This window comes from Trachurus japonicus, chromosome 10, assembly GCF_045865225.1.
Source record: "Trachurus japonicus isolate A0001 chromosome 10, Traja_1.0".
Classification (NCBI taxonomy): domain Eukaryota; kingdom Metazoa; phylum Chordata; class Actinopteri; order Carangiformes; family Carangidae; genus Trachurus; species Trachurus japonicus.
Window position 1 is genome coordinate 10,270,300 of NC_140916.1, and position 19,678 is coordinate 10,289,977.

General features: G+C 40.1%; 1 protein-coding gene across 2 annotated transcripts; it reads right to left on the reverse strand.

Moving 5' to 3' along the window:
* Positions 1 to 464: 464 nt before the first annotated feature.
* LOC146979381 (uncharacterized) lies at positions 465 to 17,573 on the reverse strand. Of its 2 annotated transcripts, none has more exons than XM_085789227.1 (8): positions 17,394 to 17,552; positions 14,142 to 14,299; positions 11,618 to 11,874; positions 9,312 to 9,399; positions 7,656 to 7,768; positions 6,258 to 6,416; positions 6,057 to 6,159; positions 465 to 910 (listed from the first exon to the last, which is right to left on the reverse strand). In XM_085789227.1, the coding sequence occupies exons 1-8, from the start codon at positions 17,488 to 17,490 to the stop codon at positions 872 to 874; spliced, it is 1,014 nt and encodes a 337-aa protein (XP_085645353.1). In that variant the 5' UTR covers positions 17,491 to 17,552; the 3' UTR covers positions 465 to 871. The 2 variants fall into 2 exon arrangements, with proteins under 2 accessions (XP_085645353.1, XP_085645352.1); XM_085789226.1 differs by having other exon boundaries at positions 606 to 910; positions 6,057 to 6,162; positions 17,394 to 17,573.
* Positions 17,574 to 19,678: the final 2,105 nt, after the last annotated feature.

Here is a 19,678-nt window from a genome sequence, read left to right on the forward strand (position 1 = left end):
AAAGTTTACTTTTTGAAAAGTGCTCCAAAGATGAACAATATTATAATCATTAGTATTATTCTTTTTAAAGCTTATATGAACAATATATAGTTGATGCCTTATTCTACCATCACAATGATTGAACACATGGTTCATATAAAGTGTGACAGAATACATACTTCAAACAGGCTGAAACATTTGCACTGTCTGTAACCTGCCGTTGCCTTTACACTCGGCCTGTATCATATGGTTCACATATTCTGAGCCGTCGTCATTAGTGTGAGCTAATGTTACCTCACGTAGTTCCTAGATTCTTGCTGACAAGGAAAAGCTGAGTGATTAGTGAAACACTCTCATCACCGGAGAGAAGACACAGCAAACTCCCATCGTGTGGGAACCCGTAGAGCTTCGATTTGGTCAAAACAACACGTCTGTTGTTTCCTCTGTGAAACAGCTGCGAAGATTCACTGGCAACGCAACAGAAAACATTCTCAGGTGCTTTTACTCTTGGTAGTGGTGTTGATTACGAGCTCTGAATAATGGACAATTACAGCAAAATGTGAGCAGACAATGTCGAGCACATGTGACGTGCATGTGTCACAGTAACGAGAGGGGAAACAGCACAAAGCAGCACAGTGTTCAATGCAGTCGTATATCACAGCGCAGATTCTTCTCAAGACAGGTGAAACAATTGTGGGAGACAAACGGGGAATTTATGGTTTCATAGGTGTATTTTTCCAGGATAGCTTGTTTTGTTTTGGGATTTTTTACACAATGACTGGGAAGTGCTCCACATAGCTAACAACACACACAAACATCTAGTCATTATCTTCTGGTTTGTAGAAGGTGGGAAGAGAAAACAAAGATGAGTCCAGGCTCCAGGCTTCTGTCCTCAAGGAGGTTTTTGGTGTCCGTTGATAGGACTCCCTGCCTGAGGACAGAAAAATAAACTGTAAGTGAAGATGACCAAAGACAATAAACACGATGTGTGGTGCAAGAAGAGAGTGCAGGGTGAGAAATGTCCCAGTAAGTATCTGAAAGGTCAAAGCTTGTTGAGATATCGAGGATAAAATTCTGCTAAATTTGGATGAAAGTTTTTCAGGGACGTCAAGGCCACATATTCAAGTCCTTCAGTTGACGTCAGAGCCGCAGGAAGGAAACGCAATGTGCTTTGTCCTCTGGGCCAGTGTCAGTAGACGGCTAATTAAAGTTATACAGAGTGAAATTAGACTTCTTTGGACTTTCTTTCCTAATTAGTGCTGTTCCAGCCACACAATACACACAAATACAACACCAGCTCCTTTTTATCCTGCCTCCATCCGATTCTAGTAAATGATAGCGGAAGAAAATAACACCCTAAAAACAAAAAAACACCCAATCAAAACCTTACCCCAAGTAGAAGCTGTCCTTGTTTATATTTTTCTGGTACTCTTATTAACTGTAGTTTATCAATCTTGTATAACTTAGAACTAAGTTATACACAACTTAGGCACAACTTTGTGCCTACGTCCCTATAGCTCCCAATGCGTGAAGACAAAATCTCTCGCTTCCATGGTGGCAAACCAGGCCATGCTAACAAATCGAATTAAACAGCAAATACATTTTTGGTATAAATATGGTATCTGTGATTGTATGCCATTTTTATACCTGTTTTATGTAATTGTTCTGATATTTGATGCTATATAATGTCCGTGTGAGCCCATGATTGATTGACAGAGTTATCAGCAGGTGCTTTTATACTGTGGCTCCACCACCTGATCGCTACTGCACAGACGCTGCCTCCAAATGTCGTCACCAGTGCGAGATGGTGGCTCTTAAATCTGTGATGTTGTGGCTTCATTTTTGTTAGGTGAGAGGAAGTAGAGACGTCCAAAGTGAAACCATTAAAATCAATCGTAAACATAAATTTGTGTACAAGATTTCATTGCGAATAATGACGCCAATGCACACGTGTCCCCTGCGCCCCCTTGTGGCTCTTTGATGCTACTGAAACATCTTCCAGTTTTCTGACATTTAGTCTCATGGAGTCACTGATTTCCACCTGGACTATATTCACATTGAAATGGTCAGTAAAAATGCATCTGAGACGAGTTATATATGTAACCTTGACGTTGAAGAAACTTTTCAACTTTCCAACCACATTGAGTTCAGTTTTCACTGAACCTGAAAATCACTGAGAAACATCTTGAACGCCGTCCATTTAGACACCGCTGTGATTTTCTCTCTATCTCTGTATCATCCCAGAACAAATCTCATGTCTGCACGCTGTGAATCTGCCGTTTATATAAATCATGTCAGAGCTGGTAATGCGTTTTATCATGGCCGTTTCCTCTATGTCTCCGGCAGTCCCTGCTCCTCCAGCTAAATTTCCTCCCCTCTCTCAGCTCAGCAGGGACTGAAAGAAGAAAAAAAAACCTCCCTGCATCATCTGCACTCAATCACAATAATTATCCCAAGAAATGCACTGCAGAGCCCGTGAGAGGTGAGGGGAATGAAGCACAGAGGCTATTGGCAATCACCTCCCTCCAGTCATTATTAGTCATCGCTCTGCTGCTTTGGAAGAGGACCTGGACGGTTTGGGAGGAAGCCATGTGCAGCCGACAGACAGACAGACAGACAGACAGACAGACAGAGAGCGAGGGAGAGAGAAAAGGGCCTGATGTGACTCCGGTGCACAGAAAGTATCAGCGATCTCTGAAGGCTCTGGCAGCACAACAGCTCCACTGGGGACTGGCAGTCGTCCGCACACGAGTATTAGCCTTATGTTCTGTCTGTCAGGTCTCCTCTTATCCACACGTTTTTAAGAAACACTGAACATGTCACTCTGAAGATGTGGGGAGCTTTTCATAAAAAATAGGAAAAAAAAACACCTTTTGGGTTTCTTCACTATGAAAAATCCTCCAGGAAGGCGAGGCGTTTGAGATCCTGTCAGGATTTGTGAGCGCTTCCTAAAAGGAGGTTTCTGTGGGGCGTTGCGGGGGTTCCCGTTTTGTTGAAAAATGGCTTTTTTTCCGCAATCAAAGGTTCTTCAGCATTCTTCAACTTTTTCAAAGCAGACAGACAGAAAAAAATAAAATAAAATAAAGCACTGATTAAGCTCCAGTGCCCATGAAGTATCAGTTTTATGAATGTTCTGGCAGCACTACAAGTCCACAGGGGGCTGGCAGTCGTCCTCAGATGAATATCTATGTGTTTTGAATTTGAATTTCACCCCTGAGATTTTCACTTGTCTCTGGTCCAAGGAATTTAAAAGACTGTTGCTCTAAAGGTAGAGGAGCTTTTCTTGAAGACAAAAAGCCTGTTAAAAATATATGCACCCCAACCTCCGAATACTAATTTATGTATGAGGTTCCACATGGTACATTTTGAGGTGCACCTATGTTTACCTAAAGGCTTTAAGTATTCATTTAAATGTCTATTAATATAAGATGAGAAGGGGGAAGTATGTGTCTGCACTCTGCACACTGGGTTATAGCGCCGAAAGAACATATATTAGACTGGAAAGGTTGGAGAAATAATAGTCTGCATGTACAGATGTCAAGCACAACTCCCTGCGTACCCAGAAAATAGTTCCCATATCCATTCATCATCTTTTTTTTCTATACTGAATTGAACAGATTTTCCCTGTGAAACATAACAGTTACAATAAATTGATTTACATTCAAATGTGCCTCAAATTTTAACAGAATTTCGAGAAATTTGGGAAAATAAAATGCTAATTTATGCACATTTCCATCTGCTGCTGTTATGCAAATATTCATAAACTGGTTTCATTGAGATAAGCAGCTGTTGGTGGCCGATTGTCCCGTCGGCTGCCATTGAAACCTTTGCAGAAGAACCAGTCAAAACAAGAGGATGCAATTAAACGAGCAGCAGTCGAACCACAGATGGTGAAAAACTGTAGAAAATATGACCTTAGTGTTTTTTTGTATTAATGAAGTTAAAGTTTCCTTTCGTGTGTGACGCTTTGTTTTCATCAATAATGCCACAATAATAACCAATTTTTCCACCTCAGCCAACATAAAAAGTACTTTACTTATTTTTTTCTTTAAATTTCTGGTGTTTCCACTCAGCTTTTTTTTTTTAATTTTCATTTTAAATTGAAACTACCAGGTGGACAGGATGCCATTTATTGACAAGCTGATATTTTAAAACAAGGACTCGTGTTTAGTGCTTATTAAACATTTGCTAACGAGCACTAAGCACCGAGTGCAGCTGCAGACGATGGGCACGTCATTGGTTTTGCTGGTATTCGATCATAAAGCAAAGATTTGGTCAAATTAAGACTCTGACCTGTCATGGAAACACTTAAGTCAATGAGAACCATGAATGTCATGACTGAAAAAACCTCTAATATGAGTTCCCCCTCTTGTTTGCCCTCTTGTGGCCGTTTTCAGGCACTGCGCTCTCTTCTAGTACCACAGCCGATCGATCACACTCCTCCTCCTTTTCTGCATACTCGGCTGATCACTTCATACAAGTTGCATGTCCTTGAGATAATACACAGCAGACAGACAGAAATAAAAACACTGATGAGACTTCGGTGCCCGTTCAGGATCAGCTTTGACAGCACTGGCACCGGCACCAGGCCCCACAGTGGACTGGCAGCTCTGCCCACACGAGCACTAAGCTCTGTGTTTTGGATTTCTAAAATTTCACCCTTGAGAGCCGCAGTAGGTTCCTGATCCAGAGATTTTTTAAAAACACAGAGTCAATCACTGCGGAGAAAGTCGTCCCATATGAAATCTAATAAGAACTGAAAGGCGGCTTAAGTGGAGATGTACCTGTTTCTGATAAGCTCATAAAATGTCCCTGTAGCGGAGAAATTATGTTTTTTATCCACAAGCAGAATGAAACCAAAGGCCAAACCCATGTTTATGATCAGCAGCAATGTGTGTGACGTTCAAATATATATATATAAGGTCTTATCCAGAGAGCGACAGGCTTGAGGGATGAGTGTAAAGAAGCAAAAACAGAGACCAGTGTGGGCGTCTTGACTGGGAACAGAAACCCATTGACTCGCTGTCAGAGTTCACATTGGAAGTTGTTTTTCAGGGAGTTCTTTACAAAACATTCTGCGGTTTCCCTTTGATTGCATAAAGCATGGCATTGGAGCAAACCTTTTAAAAAAGACAAAAACAACGATGATACTCCAGTGCCCACGAAAGTTTTCAGAGCTCTGGCTCTTTGTCAACTCCCCCCGGAGGGACTGGCAGTCGCGCCCAGATGAATATTAGCTGTTTTGTTTTTTTGTTTTTTTTTGGATGTCTTCTATTTCAGTCCTGAGATCAGCGCTTGTCTCCAGTCCAGAAATGTTTTAATACAAATGTGGTCACTCTGAAAAATACAGGGTTTCTGTTCGGGCCCTGGTGAAAGTTCATTCAACCAGGAAGCAGGAGTCGGGCGAGCAAATAGGAGCTTTGATTATAGACGCAACAAATATTCAATCAGATATAGCAACTTTCGATAATCAGACAAAAACCTAATTGATTTTTACATCAAAAATAACCAACACCAATAGATATGGGGATGTACTTGATTTAGGCTTTTTTTTTCCAATTAACCAATCAGTTTGAATGCATTTCCTTGAGTGATGCGTGTGATAACCGGAATAATCTGATGTTTTATAGACAAAACAATCAACAAAACACCCAGACTAGTGTCAGACTAGTCCTTCCTACACAAATAAGTCCAGTTGCCTACGATTCAATTTGTTGCCCAGAGATATTCAAAAAAAACAACAAAAACAGGGTACTGGATTAAAATAAATCATTGAAATCATTAGAATCTTTAAAATAATCATAATCCTACTTAAAATGTGAGAGATCTGAGGAAGTCATATTATATTGTAGCTTCCTAGAGACTTCCAACCTTTTTACTCTTTACTTTTTTACAGTCTGACATACATTTAATTTCTGGAACAACTTTCAAGAAGACAACTCCTCTGGTAAAGATGACAAGATGAAAATGAACTCTTTCTGTATCATTCTGTAGCGTTTAACCCCGAAGTTTAAAAAGACTGAACCGGTTTCACTCTGAGATGCAGAGACGTTGAGAGGAAAACGTTCAACTGATACCTGGTTAAAGAGTTCTTCGCACAACGTGTTTGACTTCTCCACCTCACGCTCCAAGTCGACCACATCTGCATCTGCATCTGCATCAGCCTCCCACGATGCTACACTGCTGCAGAAGAGAGGCAGCTGAAACACCCTGCAAACAATCTGTGGACAAACTATGGACTGTGTTTCATGTTGCTGAGGTTCGTCGTCGTGTCTCACCTGTCACTGCGCTCAGTGTCCTGTAGGGGGCAGAGGAGACTCTGTGTCCCTGTGTGACGCTCGTCCTGTGACCTCTTCTTCAGTTTCTCAGCTTTCCTCTGCAGCCTGTCGACCTGCTGCAGCAGAGCCTCCTTCTCCTCCAGCAGACGCTCTTTGAATCTACACAAACAACAGGTCTGTTCATGTTGCTGCTCAGATACGACTGATTGAACAAAGGAAACAGTGACTGAACTTCAGATCAGCCTCTAAAATCTGATAAGTTTATTTTTTTATCTTAAAAGCAGAACTTAAAGATGATGAAAAGTGACTGTGCAAAGGGGAGTTCTGGTATTTATTAACGAGCTAAACAACATAATTACATTATATTTAAAATAGATTAATTAATTCCATGAGTGTCGTTAATCACAAGTGAATCATGTGTTTTTTATTTGTTTAAAATGTCCCTTAAACAGTTTAACTTGTGACTGCAGCTGATTTCATTTCCAGCAATTGATTCAAACTATGTGTGGGATCAAAGATCAATGTAACATATTATTTATTAATCTGATAAATAGTGCTGTCAAAAGGAATTTGCATTAACACATTATTATTGCATTAACATCGGCATCAATCTTGATTTTCTCACTTTTCAGATCAAAACACTTGAGAAACCTGAAAATCATCCTCTGATGCTCATAAAGGTCACGGCCCAGAACAAAATGTGACTGTGCAGCTCCTCCATCTCCAGGATACAAAGTTTATTTCAGATGAAACTCTGTTCAGATCTCATTTCTTCAAGACTTAAGGCCCCAAATCCTTCAAAATAAGGTGTTTTTGTGTCATCGAACATCTACTCTTGTTTTAGATCAGACCTGCAGGTTGAACTTTATCCCACAAATGAGTAATGTTGGAGAAACCTCACCACAATCTCTCTTTGTGTGATTCATTGTGTCTCGCCTCTCTCTCTCTCTCTCTAATGGCAGCCTCCGTGCTCCACTTTCTAATGTGGTCATTTGGAAAAAGCTAAACACTTTCAGATGAAGCTGAAACAACGAGACCACTTACAAACCAATTTGCTGCTGCTGCATTTATACAGGAATAAAAAATAAAAAAAACACCACACTGTCAGTAGCCTACTGTTCCTGCTGCTGCTGTTCGTACGTTCACCAACAGTTACACAAACTAACCCTAACCCTCAGAAGTTTCAAATTTTCAAATTATTTTCCCATCTAAATAACTTTAGTTAGAAAAACATCATTAAAACTCGACTGTCTGGACTGTGTGGTTCTGGTTTGATCAGCTTTGGACTCTAATTGTTATTTTTTATAGTTTAACTGGTGCCAGAAAAGTCAGTTCACAGTGTTCATAGTGTTGCGTTCAATGTCCTCATGTGATTCTGTACTCCTTTCTCTCTCTCACCTCCTGACACATCGTATCCAGTAGCGCTGCTGCTGACACAGCCACTCAAACTGTTCTGCTGTTTCCTGGAGCTTCCTCAGACTCCCCTCGTTCTCCTGCTGCAGCGCTCTCACCTGAAACACAACAACATAAAAGTGACTGATTGTTACATATCGGAAAGATTTTTGGAGTAACCTTACAGTAAGTCTCACTTTTTCAATCTGTCTACTCGCTCTTGAACACCTGATGAACTTTATCATCATTTATGCAATTTTTTTTATTCACAAACTACATTTTTACCTAAGGTCGCTCTTTTTCTACTGAACTAAACTCTCTGTTTAAATCTCTCAATTTAATAAACAACAAAAAAAGCAACACATTACTGAGTCATTATGAAACATTTCTCCCTGAAGCCTCTGACTGACCCTCTGTTGTTGTTATTTTTTTTGCTTTTTTATATTTTCTTTTATTCTTTATCATTTTTGTACCCATCTTTGACTTATTTACATATATATTTTCTTTATACTGTATCTATATATATGATCTATTATTACACAATGTTTTTGACTAATGTGCATTTTGATGTGCTGTTCTGTATCAATGTAGATATCTTGTTGGTTCTGTATATTATACTTGCTAAATAAAGAAACGACTGCTCTCTCTCTCTCTTTCTCTCTCAAACGCAGTGGGGTCAGATTTTTGTCTTCGACTCCCACGACTTTCACGTTATAATTCACTGGCTGCGAATAAATGTTCTCATTAGGTCTGTGTCAGACAGACAGGGCACGTCTGCTGTTTTGTTCTCCTGGACTCGTGCAGATCTCAAAGGGAAGGTAATTGTGGGGTTATACCGGGGCGGGGGGTTGTTTGCTGCTGCTGCTGCTGCTGTCTGATGGACTGGTTGAAGCCGAGGCCGCCGGTGAGGGAGTGAGTCCCTGAGGCCAAGTGTAAATAAAAGAGAAACTCCTGACAGTGCACAGGAATGCTTCACTAATGCCCGGACCGCACACACACTGCAACAAAACCCAGTGCCAGTAAAGTCTGAATTAGTGTGTCTCTCCCTCTGAGGTGGTGGTGGTAGTTTTTAAAAAATGTGGCCACGCTACATAAATTTGAACCTTTAGGTTTTATGTTTCATGAAATTAATTATTCAAAATCCAGTGGTGCAGCTGTAATTCACTGGGTTTTTTTGGGGGGTTGTTTTTTTATCTGGCGCTCGGCCACGTTGACCAAAATTAGCCTGAGACAGCAGGAGCGGCGTTAATCCATCACTTCAGATTGCGGGAGCTGGCAGCCGGCTGATGCTGCGCTGCCTTATTTCTCAAGCAGTTTGTTGGCCGCAAGTCTGACAAAGAGAAATATTCCACGTTCGTTGTAAAACCATTAAAAGTCCATTACTTATCTATTTATGTTCACTCAGAAAACATCAGAGCAAAAAAAAAGCTGCTGGACAAAAGTGTCCGATCCTGACACCTGCTGGTGGAAAGTGGGATTACAATGACAACCTGCCACATCAGCCCACATCTGCTTCAGAATATCATAATTTTTATATTTCATCCAAATTTAAACCCTTGCATGCTTTTATTTTGAAGGTCCTGTATCTGGTTCCTATTAGAAGCTCAAACACAAACCTCTCTCACTCTGAATCAGACAGAAACTCGTGTCTGCTCCTCTCACCTCCTTCTGATGAGCTCTGGTCGACTCCTGCAGCTCCTCGCTCAGGGCTCTGCTGAGCTCCTGAAGCTCCTCCACCTCCACGTTCTTACTGTCAGACACAGAAACACAAACATCTCACTCATCTTACTGAAAAAATAACACATAGAAAGCCGTCAGGGTCAGAAGTTTTATGTTTAAGTTCCATCCACATGATCACTGACAATAATACAAACATACAAACCAATGAGATATGCGCTAAATGTGGTGATACTGACAACTAGTTTAATATTCTAAGTTTTGATAACAAAAAACAAACTAATGTTTCCTCTCATATGTTGCACGTTTATTTCATCTCATCTTTTTAATGACAAACACATTGTGTATTTTATTTTTTTCCAGATATTTTATGATGCTGCAATATTTCATTAATTCATTAATTCATTCAACCTTTACATAATTTCAGAAACACACTAATGTAGAGACCTCATTTACAATCCAAGTAAAAGAAAAGTGAAAAACCTGAAGACACAAGAAAAACGTGTCAACACAGCAGAACATATAAAATTTGCATCTTAACACTGTCTTGATGCAAAACAATAAAAGCCATAAAAACATTAAAGCAGAAGTAAGCGGAATGTTTGTGTTAATATAAGTCTTAAATAGTTATATCTTCCGACAGCAATCACTTACATAGAGTGTTTGGTCTGAAATGGGTCTGTCAGTCACTCTGCTCTGCTGTCAGCCGAGGAGAAAACTTTCCTTGTATCCTACAAGCTTTATCCAATGAGGAGAGAGAACGGCATAAAGGGGCGGTACTCTCTGTGTGTGCAGCCAAGGGATGCGCGTAAATGTGGTGATGTAGGGACGAGGGCAGGGACTGCTAACTCCGTCCGCTGACAGGAAGTTAGCCAAAACAACCGGATCGCTTACTTCTGCTTTAAGGATAAAAAAAAAACTTAACATTTTATTAAAATGTTAAAATAAGAGTGCATAGATCAGCTAAAACAGGAAGATCTGGAAGTAAAGTGTGATGTTATTAAAGATTTAAAGAGGCCTGAGGATAAAAATGAAGAACATTTTAGATTATTCTGCAAGTTTTTATATAATATCTCTAAAATCAAAGTTCATTTGAGGTGTTTTAAGTCTGTAATCGACGTCTTTGCTCTGAACTAAACTCCTGTTTCTCATGTTTTGGTGTTTTTACAGGTGTTTCTTCCTCAGACGCGTCTGTGAATCTGAATTTTCTATTTTCATCCCTCACAGGCCAGTGAGTGAGTGAGTGAGTGAGTGAGATTCATTTTCACAGTCGTATTAAAGCGTTTTATGATACGTCTCTATAGGAATTTACTTTCATCTCCTCCTCCTCCTGTGTCTCTGATGTGATAACAGGCTGTGACACTGAGCCAAAACTCTGTGGACTCACTTTCTTCTTTATTCATGTGAATGTTTCTCTTCTTCATCTGCGTCTTTATCTTTAACATTACTGCTCCTTTTTTTGTTTTTTAAATATTTGCCTCAGTTTGAACAGCTGGACTCAAACATGGAGGAATGTGTCCAAACTGACAGAGAAACAACACGGAGAGTGACGGAGGTTTCCTCACTCGTCTCCTCAGCTGTTTCCTCCTCAGCCTCTCGTCTGCGGAGCTGCACTTCATTACTGTTAATGTGCGTTAACCTGCGAACCTGAAGCCTGCGACCACACAAGCTGCTTCAAACACTCACTTCTGTCCTTTTATGGCTAAAACCACCTCAGTCCAAACTGTCTGAAAAACATCCTTTATATCACTTTGATCCTGCTCTACAGCAAGAAATATTTACTCTGAGTGAAATATTATTATTAAAGGCTTTTTTATTTGTTCCATTCAAGGTAAATATACAGAAACAAACTGAATTTCATACATATTTCTACGGTGGCCCTGAGAGCTCAATACACTGCAGCTCAAGAAAACACAAACATGCAACAAATTCAGAAACACACTGTTTTCTAAAGTGCAAGAGGTCTTTACTATAGCTACTTTCATAAAAATTGCTTGGAAATTAAAAAGGAATGAATTATTAGTCTGAATTCTACTTGAAATGTACAATCTAGTTAGATTTGTTTTGTTTGTACTCATATATCTGCTGGCTATGAGTATGAAATCTGTGTCTTATTGGCTGGGCAACTTAATTGGTGTATGACACATAAATAAAATAAAATTCATTCATTCATGCAACATAAGGTTGATTTTGATTTTATCTTTGTTTCTTTCACTTCATTCACTTTTAGTTTTTATCCTCTACTGTCTCAAACCTCCAGAGCTTTGAAGTGACGCCTGCTGTGGGCTTACCTGCGCAGCTCCTCCTGGAGGCTCTCCGTCAGTTCGGCCCTGCGTCGGGCCTCAGCATGCAGCTCCGCCTGGAGGCCCTCTGCCACCGCGGCTCTGCGCTGGGCCTCGGCGTGCAGCTCCTCCACCAGGCCCTCCAGCTTCACCTCGGAGCTCTGCAGACACAGCAGCTCTGAGCCGACCTGCTGTAGCAACGCCGCGTCCCGGGAGCTCTCCTCCACCAGGAGGCCCACGCGCTGCTGCAGCATGTGCACCAGGTCCTGCAGGAGAGACACGTGCACAACAAACACTGAGGTAAATCCCACTTTTTAGAGCAGATTTACACACAAACATTTCTGCTTTATCACTTTTTACGATCCCTTCATGCTTACACTGTTTTATTGTCTGTTTTAACGCATGTTTTCCCTATAATTATCTGTTTTCTGCTGCACAGTTACTCTCATGAACCCAAACACACACAAAATCTTCATAAACAGCCCCGTATCAACCCGGCATGTTGACCTTATTGGACTCGGTGCTTCATGATCTTTTCAGATTCCCCTGCAGAGGTCGTTATCATTTGCACACTGATATCAAACACACCTGAAAGTCAGAGTGTGTGTGTGAATGTGTGTGTGTGTGTGGCAAGTCCAGGCCTGACGCTTGTATATCAAACCTACTGTAGACTGGAGACTGGGTGAGTCACACTCTCCAAATGTCAAACGAAATACCACCAAAGTTTTTTGTGGAAGAGCTGAAAATCCTCCTCGAGTCACCATAATCGAGGCGTTTCCCCCCCGAGTCTGGAAACAGTTTCCTGCCACATCCTCGGGTTTCTCTAGTATTAGATTTGTCATGTGAAACACTGGCCTTTAAAAAAATAAACCATCAGGACTAAACAGTGCGAGAAGCTGCTCACACCTTCTGTGTGCAGCCTGTGTGGAACAGCCAAAAGAAAGAGTTTGCTGACCGCTGCCAAATCTCTCTGCATTTACCGTATGTTCACACTGGCACTTACTGGTAGCCCTGTTCGCAGCGTAATTACAGTAATTGTTGTAGCATAGGTGGCCTGTTGGTTCGGTCGCGGCTCTGCCTGTTGAAATTATGGGGCTGTAATGAGGTTAAACACCAAAAGGTTAAATGACACAAATTTTAAAAAATCGCTCTGAATTGCAAGAGTCTAATTGCTGCAACAGCGTTTGAGGTTGAAATAAAGCTGAGTGTCGGTGAGAATCGTTTGATACTGAACCCAATTTAACCACATTAACCTGTTTTTTACTTTTACTTTTACTTTTTTTTTTAACCACTTTTTCTTCAGGCTGCACCGAGTTAAGTTCAACTCTTTTTTTTGGGAACATTTCTGGCTTTGTGAGTTTCTACAGGTGACGGCTTCTTGGCTTTTAAACACAGGTATCCATCACATAAATGTTCTGTAAAGTCTGGACCATTACAGGTGGAGCTGTGGAGCCCGGTGTGTGTGTGTGTTTGAGGCCGTGGCGGTCGGCCTAGAGTAGGCCCGGCGCCCGATGGCCCAGGAGATCAGTGGGCGCCTGGGCCAGAGTCTCTGTTGGAAATGACAGTAAAACAACCACAGAGAGACACAAAACGACCGTAAAGAGACGTTTAAGAGTCTCAGGAAGAGAATAAAGACGATGATAAAGAGAAAAACAAACCGCAGAGACTCAAATGAGCCACAGAAAAGGCACAAAATGGCCACGAAAAGACTCAGAAAGGAACACAAAACAACAACAAATAGACACAAAGTAACTATAAAGTGATGAAAAGACTCATCAAGGGACACAACAGCACCAAAGAGACATGTAAATGATGAATAAAAGGATGCAATCAACCAAATATGATGCAAAAGCACCACAGAATGCATCTACAAACACAAAGAAGCAAAAACTGACTGAAATAAGACCAGAAAGAGACACAAATCAACCACAAAAAGACACAGAATGACTAAAAAGCAATGGAAACAATCATATAGGGACATAAACAACTATCAAGAGACTCAAAACAACAAGAAATAGACACAACATGATGAATAAAAGGATGTAATCGATCAAATATGATGCAAAAGCACTAAAGAAAGTGATTGTAAAGACATGCAACAATCAAAAAGAGACACAAAATTACCTCAAAGAGACAAGAAATTGTCACAAAAAGAGACACGAAACAACAACAGACACAACAAAACGGCTGTGAAGGGACACTAAATGATGAATAAAAAGATGCAGTCGACCACAAAATGATGCAGAAACACCAAAGAAGCAACTATAAAGACATGCAACAATCAGAAAGAGACACAAAATGACCACAAAATGGCAGACACAGAATGAAAAAGTGATGGAAACAATCACAAAAGGACATTAAGGACTGTAAAGAGACAGAAAATTATGAATAAAAAGATCCAGTGGACCAAAAAAAGATACCACAAATAGACTCAAATACAACTAATAATAAGTCATGCAATAATCAAAAAGAGACACAAACCAACACTAACAGATGACACCTCCATGTTCAGGAGGAAACCAGCGACTCTCACCTGCTGCTGGTGGATGCGTCCGAGGAGCTCGTCCTGCTTCATCTTCTGCTCCATGTTCACCTGCTCCTGGTGGAGCAGTCGAGCGCTGACGGCGTCCAGGTCGTTCTGCAGCTTCCTCTCCCGCTCTCTGGACATCAGGTACTCCCTGTCCACCACGGCTGCAGACACACAACAGTCACACATCTTGACTACAACACTTACTGGGGGGGGGTTGTGTTGTTTTTATTCTCTAGTTGGATAGAGATGGGAGACTTCTGTGAAGGGATTACTAATATATTTTGATCCAGATCTTGGTCTAATCAAGATATTTGGACATTATGTCCAAGTTTTTTCGGTTCCATTTGGACCATTTGATGTATTTTGGCCTGTATTCTGATAATTGATGTGATGCTATAATTGTCTTTTTTCCTTTTTCTATTTATTATATTCGCACTTAGAGTCTATTGTCTTGTTACTGTGCATAAGAGCTTCTATTATATCGGATCTAGTTCCTGTTAGGATGTTCATGATGGTTCACCTTTTCCTAGTTATATATAAACTATTATGATGCATTATCAAATATATCACTGTTTGAATGATTTAAATGAATATATTTTCTATCGTAATGTTAAAAGAAAGTGCAATCACTTAGTGCTGTCGATTCTCTACACATGCAGACACACAACAAACATTGAAGGAGACATATTATTCCCCTTTTTCCACAAATTTAAATAGTTAGAGAGATGTCTGTGACATGCTTCGATCAAAATCCCCCAATGACCAAACATCACAGTACTTTTCATCCTCTCAAAACAGCCCTGTTCAGAACGGCTGGTTTCAGTGCCTGTCCCTTTAAATGCAAATGAACCACTGCTTGCCCCGCCCCCTTTACCAGTACTCACAGGTAGGGGTGGTATTATGCAAATTCGAAAACTAATGACATAATTGTCAGACTGAGGGAACAGCTTGTAAAACCACATGGATTTCAACCTACTGTAGGGGGCCTGAAAATTACAGATTGGTTTTGTCATTTCTCACATTTTTGGGGCCTGAAGGCAAGACCGACACTGAAATTTATGTTAAAGAGCCTTCAAAAAGTGATATTTCCATAATATCCCCTTTAAAGACGGGTAAATATCACAACTTGTTCAGACCTGATTCACCAGAGTAAGACGTCGGTGTGCAGAACTTTTTGTGCTAATAATCGAGTGTTGCCGAGTGTGATGAGCAGGACTGAGCTCTTTGCCTTCATGGGAAAAGTAAACTGAGGGATTTTGATATAAAAACAATGAAATATTTGGGCTGTAACAGGAGACGACTGAGCAGCTGATGCAGGAACAACAGGATAAAATGTTTGTGATGTATAATTTCATACTTAATTGAATCTGTAAATGTCGGCGTATGGACCAGCTGCAGACACGTTGGTATTTAAAACCTCTTCTCTGCAGCTGCTCTCGTCTCTCATGATGTCTCTTCATCACATATAGTAGAACCAGATCAGGCCTATATGAGTTAATGCAACTCCAACAAAGGTCACATCATGTCACTAAATATAAAGTTATCCATGAAACATGATAAAGACATTTAATATGCAGCTCCAGATGTGCTGTGCTGTCGTCATCAAATTAGCTCTAATGCACTAGCGCAGCCGTAACGATTTCCTGTGTTTAAATAATCAATTACACCAGACTCACTCATCCTGGGAATGTACAGAGTCGTTTTTGCTGCATTTCATGAAATGTGTTACTGCTTTTTCATTGCTATTTGTCTATATGTCTGTATTATGTATTTTTTGTGAAGCCCTTCGTGAGTCTTTCATGTTTTATTTTGGCCAAAAGTCTCAGTAACTGATATGTTAATTAAGACAAAGGTTGTCATTTTAATACAGAACTTGATACCAACACATTTCTATTTATAGGTTTTTTAAAACATGTCGAACTAAACACATTATGGGGAGAAATTCATTTAATTTTATTTTTTACATAAAAAAATAACTAAAGATTTCTGTGGAAAATTATATTATTTGTTTAAATGTGTTTTGTTTGCGAGTTTTGATTGAGTTGATTGAGTTAACATCAGTTTATCGTCCAGAAAACACAGAAGTCTAATTACTGTGAATAAACCAACACAATTTGATCTGATTTGATCTCAGAGTCAAATCAGACTACCGTAATCTGTTGCTGAATGAAAGAAGAATCAACTCATGTTTAATCTTTTTTCGTTTTTTAAAGTAAATAAAATGTGAATATACTTTGGGTGGGTGGGGGGGGGGGATTATATTTATAACTCTGCAGTAAAGTTGACGAGGTGTTTCCCTTTTCCTGAAGTCAATCTGCTGGTTGTTGTCACTCTGGTTTTTATGAGACGAGTGTTGTTTCTTCATGTTTTACGGTCGGGGGCAGATTTTCACTTTGAAGTTGTGAACTTTGAACCAGTAAAGTAAACAACAGTTCACTCCTGAACATGTTCGGAGGAGATTCACAAGAACAAACGACATCAACTTCTTCAAGCTGTTGTTATATCGTCTTTAAGTGAATCATTTTATAGCAAGAAACTATTCTGAATATTAAACTATTCTCAAATACAGTAAAAAGTAGAAAGAGTAAACTTCCAGGTACTGCAGGACTGTGTGTGGTAAATTACAAAGTATTTTACGTCACACTTGTGCTGTTTATTACACGTTCTTGGGGTCGTTACGACACTGAAACTGGCCCTTGGGATTTTCCAAATTAAACATTAAGCTAATTTAATTACTGGCCCCTCAAGTACTTTAATCATTACTGTATCGAGTGAAACTAGAACTCGATAATATGTTTTCTGAAGAAATTGCATGCTAATGCTGAAGAAACAGGTGAAGCAAAACTGAAAAAGCTGAATCTGTAACATGCCTTAAAAGGCCTGAAATGGTTTTAAAAAGTAGAAGAAAATCGAAAATGAATGCACAGGTCGTCTATTATTGTTTACATTTAGTTTATTGTTGTTGGCCTGATGCTTTTGAACTGCACTGTGCAGAAAGGCAGATGTTTCATTCACCCTTTAAGTAACAAAAAAAAACTACAAAATAAAAGCACCAAAAAACTAAAACTGTCATTATATTATATGGTCTAATTATGGTCTGTGTCTCTCAGTGTGATGCTGTTACACATGACCTAGTTTGATCCAGGTGTTCCTGATGACCTAAATCTCTGAGATGTCAATGAGTAACTCCACTTGTCAGAGGTCAAAGTCGTGACCTCCTTCATCATCATTATCATCATCATCATCATCACTCACCTTTGTCGTGAGCGAGGCGCGTGCACTTGGCCGTCAGATACTGGATCTGACTGAAGTCCTCGTCCCGCTGCGCTCGGAAAAACCTCCTCATGCTCATCTCTCTCTCTCTCTCTCTTCTTCTTCCTCTTCTGCTTCTCTGAGCCTCCTCTGCTTTCCCACCTTCCCATGATCCTTAGAGCCCGAGGCCACGGGCGGCGTTGGCGTTGGGGGCGTGTCCCAAATGGACAGATAAGACACAGCGTGCACACTTCCTGCAACACTTTTAACTCCCCCCTCTCTCTTTCTCTCTCGCATGCAAAGGAGACAAGAGGACAAGTTTAAGCATTAATCTGAGCTGCTGTTTTCATAACACACAGACGAGGTCATCTGCTGCTCTGTGTGTGTGTGCGTGTGTTTATGTGTTTCTGTGTGTGTGTGTGTGTGTGTGTTTCTATGTTCAGGCCTGACGTGTTGTGTTGTTGCCATCTGGCCCGCTGCTTGAATAAATAGTGAAATTATAAGAGTTGGTTTTTGTTTGAGGGTTTTAATCTGACGCAGCAGCAGGAGGAGCAGGACGGAGCTGAGGCAGCTTTCGGGCAAGTCGTGTCTGGCAGCGACGCAGCAGCAGCTTTACAGCCAACGCCGCCGCTGCCGCCTCAGGTCGCTGCTTTTATTTTATAGGATTGATTGCATCAGACGAAAAAAATAAAAAAATAAAAACCACTGGTATGTAATTAGCTCTGGATCTGATGATGTCTCCGTTGTTCAGGTGTTTTAACTGAGGTATGAAGGTGTTTTTGTAGATGAGTTTAATTCAGGATGACGTGATTAAAGTTTGTTCTGATTCAGATCCTGATAATAATAAAAAAAAATAATAAAAATATTTTAAAAAATGACCAGGAGCTGATAAATCAAGATGATTTAGACGGCTGCTGTGGAGGTTCAGTGAGCTCATTGTTATCATAGCCTGTGGTTGTCATGTGTGTGTGTGTGTGTGTGTGTGTGTTGATGCATATTAAACCATTTTTGATGTGTTTTTATGATTTAAGAATAACTCAGGAGGATTGTGCAACCTTGAAAATATGTTTTCAGATTTTTTTTTTAACCACTTCAAAATCTCTTTAAAAATACATTTCTTTGTCTTGGCCTTTGTTTATGTCTGACTTGATTTACTGGTTAGATTTTACTTTATAATGATTGGAGATGTTTTTTTGATGAAGGTCTAGTAGGACTGAGACGTCAGTTTTCATTATTAAAAGGTGATGGCTTGCAAGAACAGTATTGCAGGATCTACTTTTTCTTTTTCTCAAGACGTGAGTGACGCTTTTCTACGCAGCTGCATCTAACCGTTTGGATGTGCAAATACTTTTCTGTTGCTCACTGACTTAAAATTCCTCTTTTCTCTTACCTGGTTTTAATTATTTACTTATAAAACAATTGTTGTAACACTAAGAAAAAAGTGATATAAAGACTTAAAGCTATTATTAGTGTTACATTTAATCATGTATTCTGTGCTGATGTTGAAAATGAATAAGGACAGTAACATCTCAAAGTTTTATATGTTATATAGCAGTCATATTTGACATCCTAAGACTGGTTCATTGTCTAAGATGATCCTGTCTTGCATCTGTGTTTTCTATTCTACACACAAATTAATATTAAACCCCTGTACAGACCTTTCATTTAGTGTTGATTTTGGCAGCCCCTGTGGACGAAAGCGATTGAATGAAGACTGCATTTCCCACTGTCATGAAGGCGTTTGTCTGGCCGGCGCGTGTAGATTTGTTTTGGAAACGTCGGAAAGAAGATGGGACTTGCTTTTTTTTTTTTTTTTTAGCAGCGTAATGTATCTATTCGTATCGTTTCGTCAGTGGTCCGATCCGACCATGCCTTCCAGAGGTATAGAATTAGACTACTTAGAAATAGCGTATCTTCACACTGATGGGCTCATTTGCTGTTGTAGGTAAGAGAGACACATCAGCAGAAACCAGAGACTTTTGCGTATCCAGTTAAAAGCTCCGTACAGGGGCTTTAAGAAGTAGTATTAGAAGTGCACTGACATTTGTCTGCTTCCATTATAAAGCACTAAGGATAATGTCAAGTGATTAAATTCTTGTTAAATGTTGCTGTGAAGAAGCCACACACACACAGATGAATATGTAATGTGTGTGAAGTGTGAAGTTGAGGCTCGTCGGTGGTAAAATCGACACCATCCTCTCTCTTCACTCTTCTTCTTTCTTTTTTTTCTTCTCATATTTTATATTTAGCGCCCAGAGGTGTAAAGTGAAGGAGGAGGAGCTGGAGTC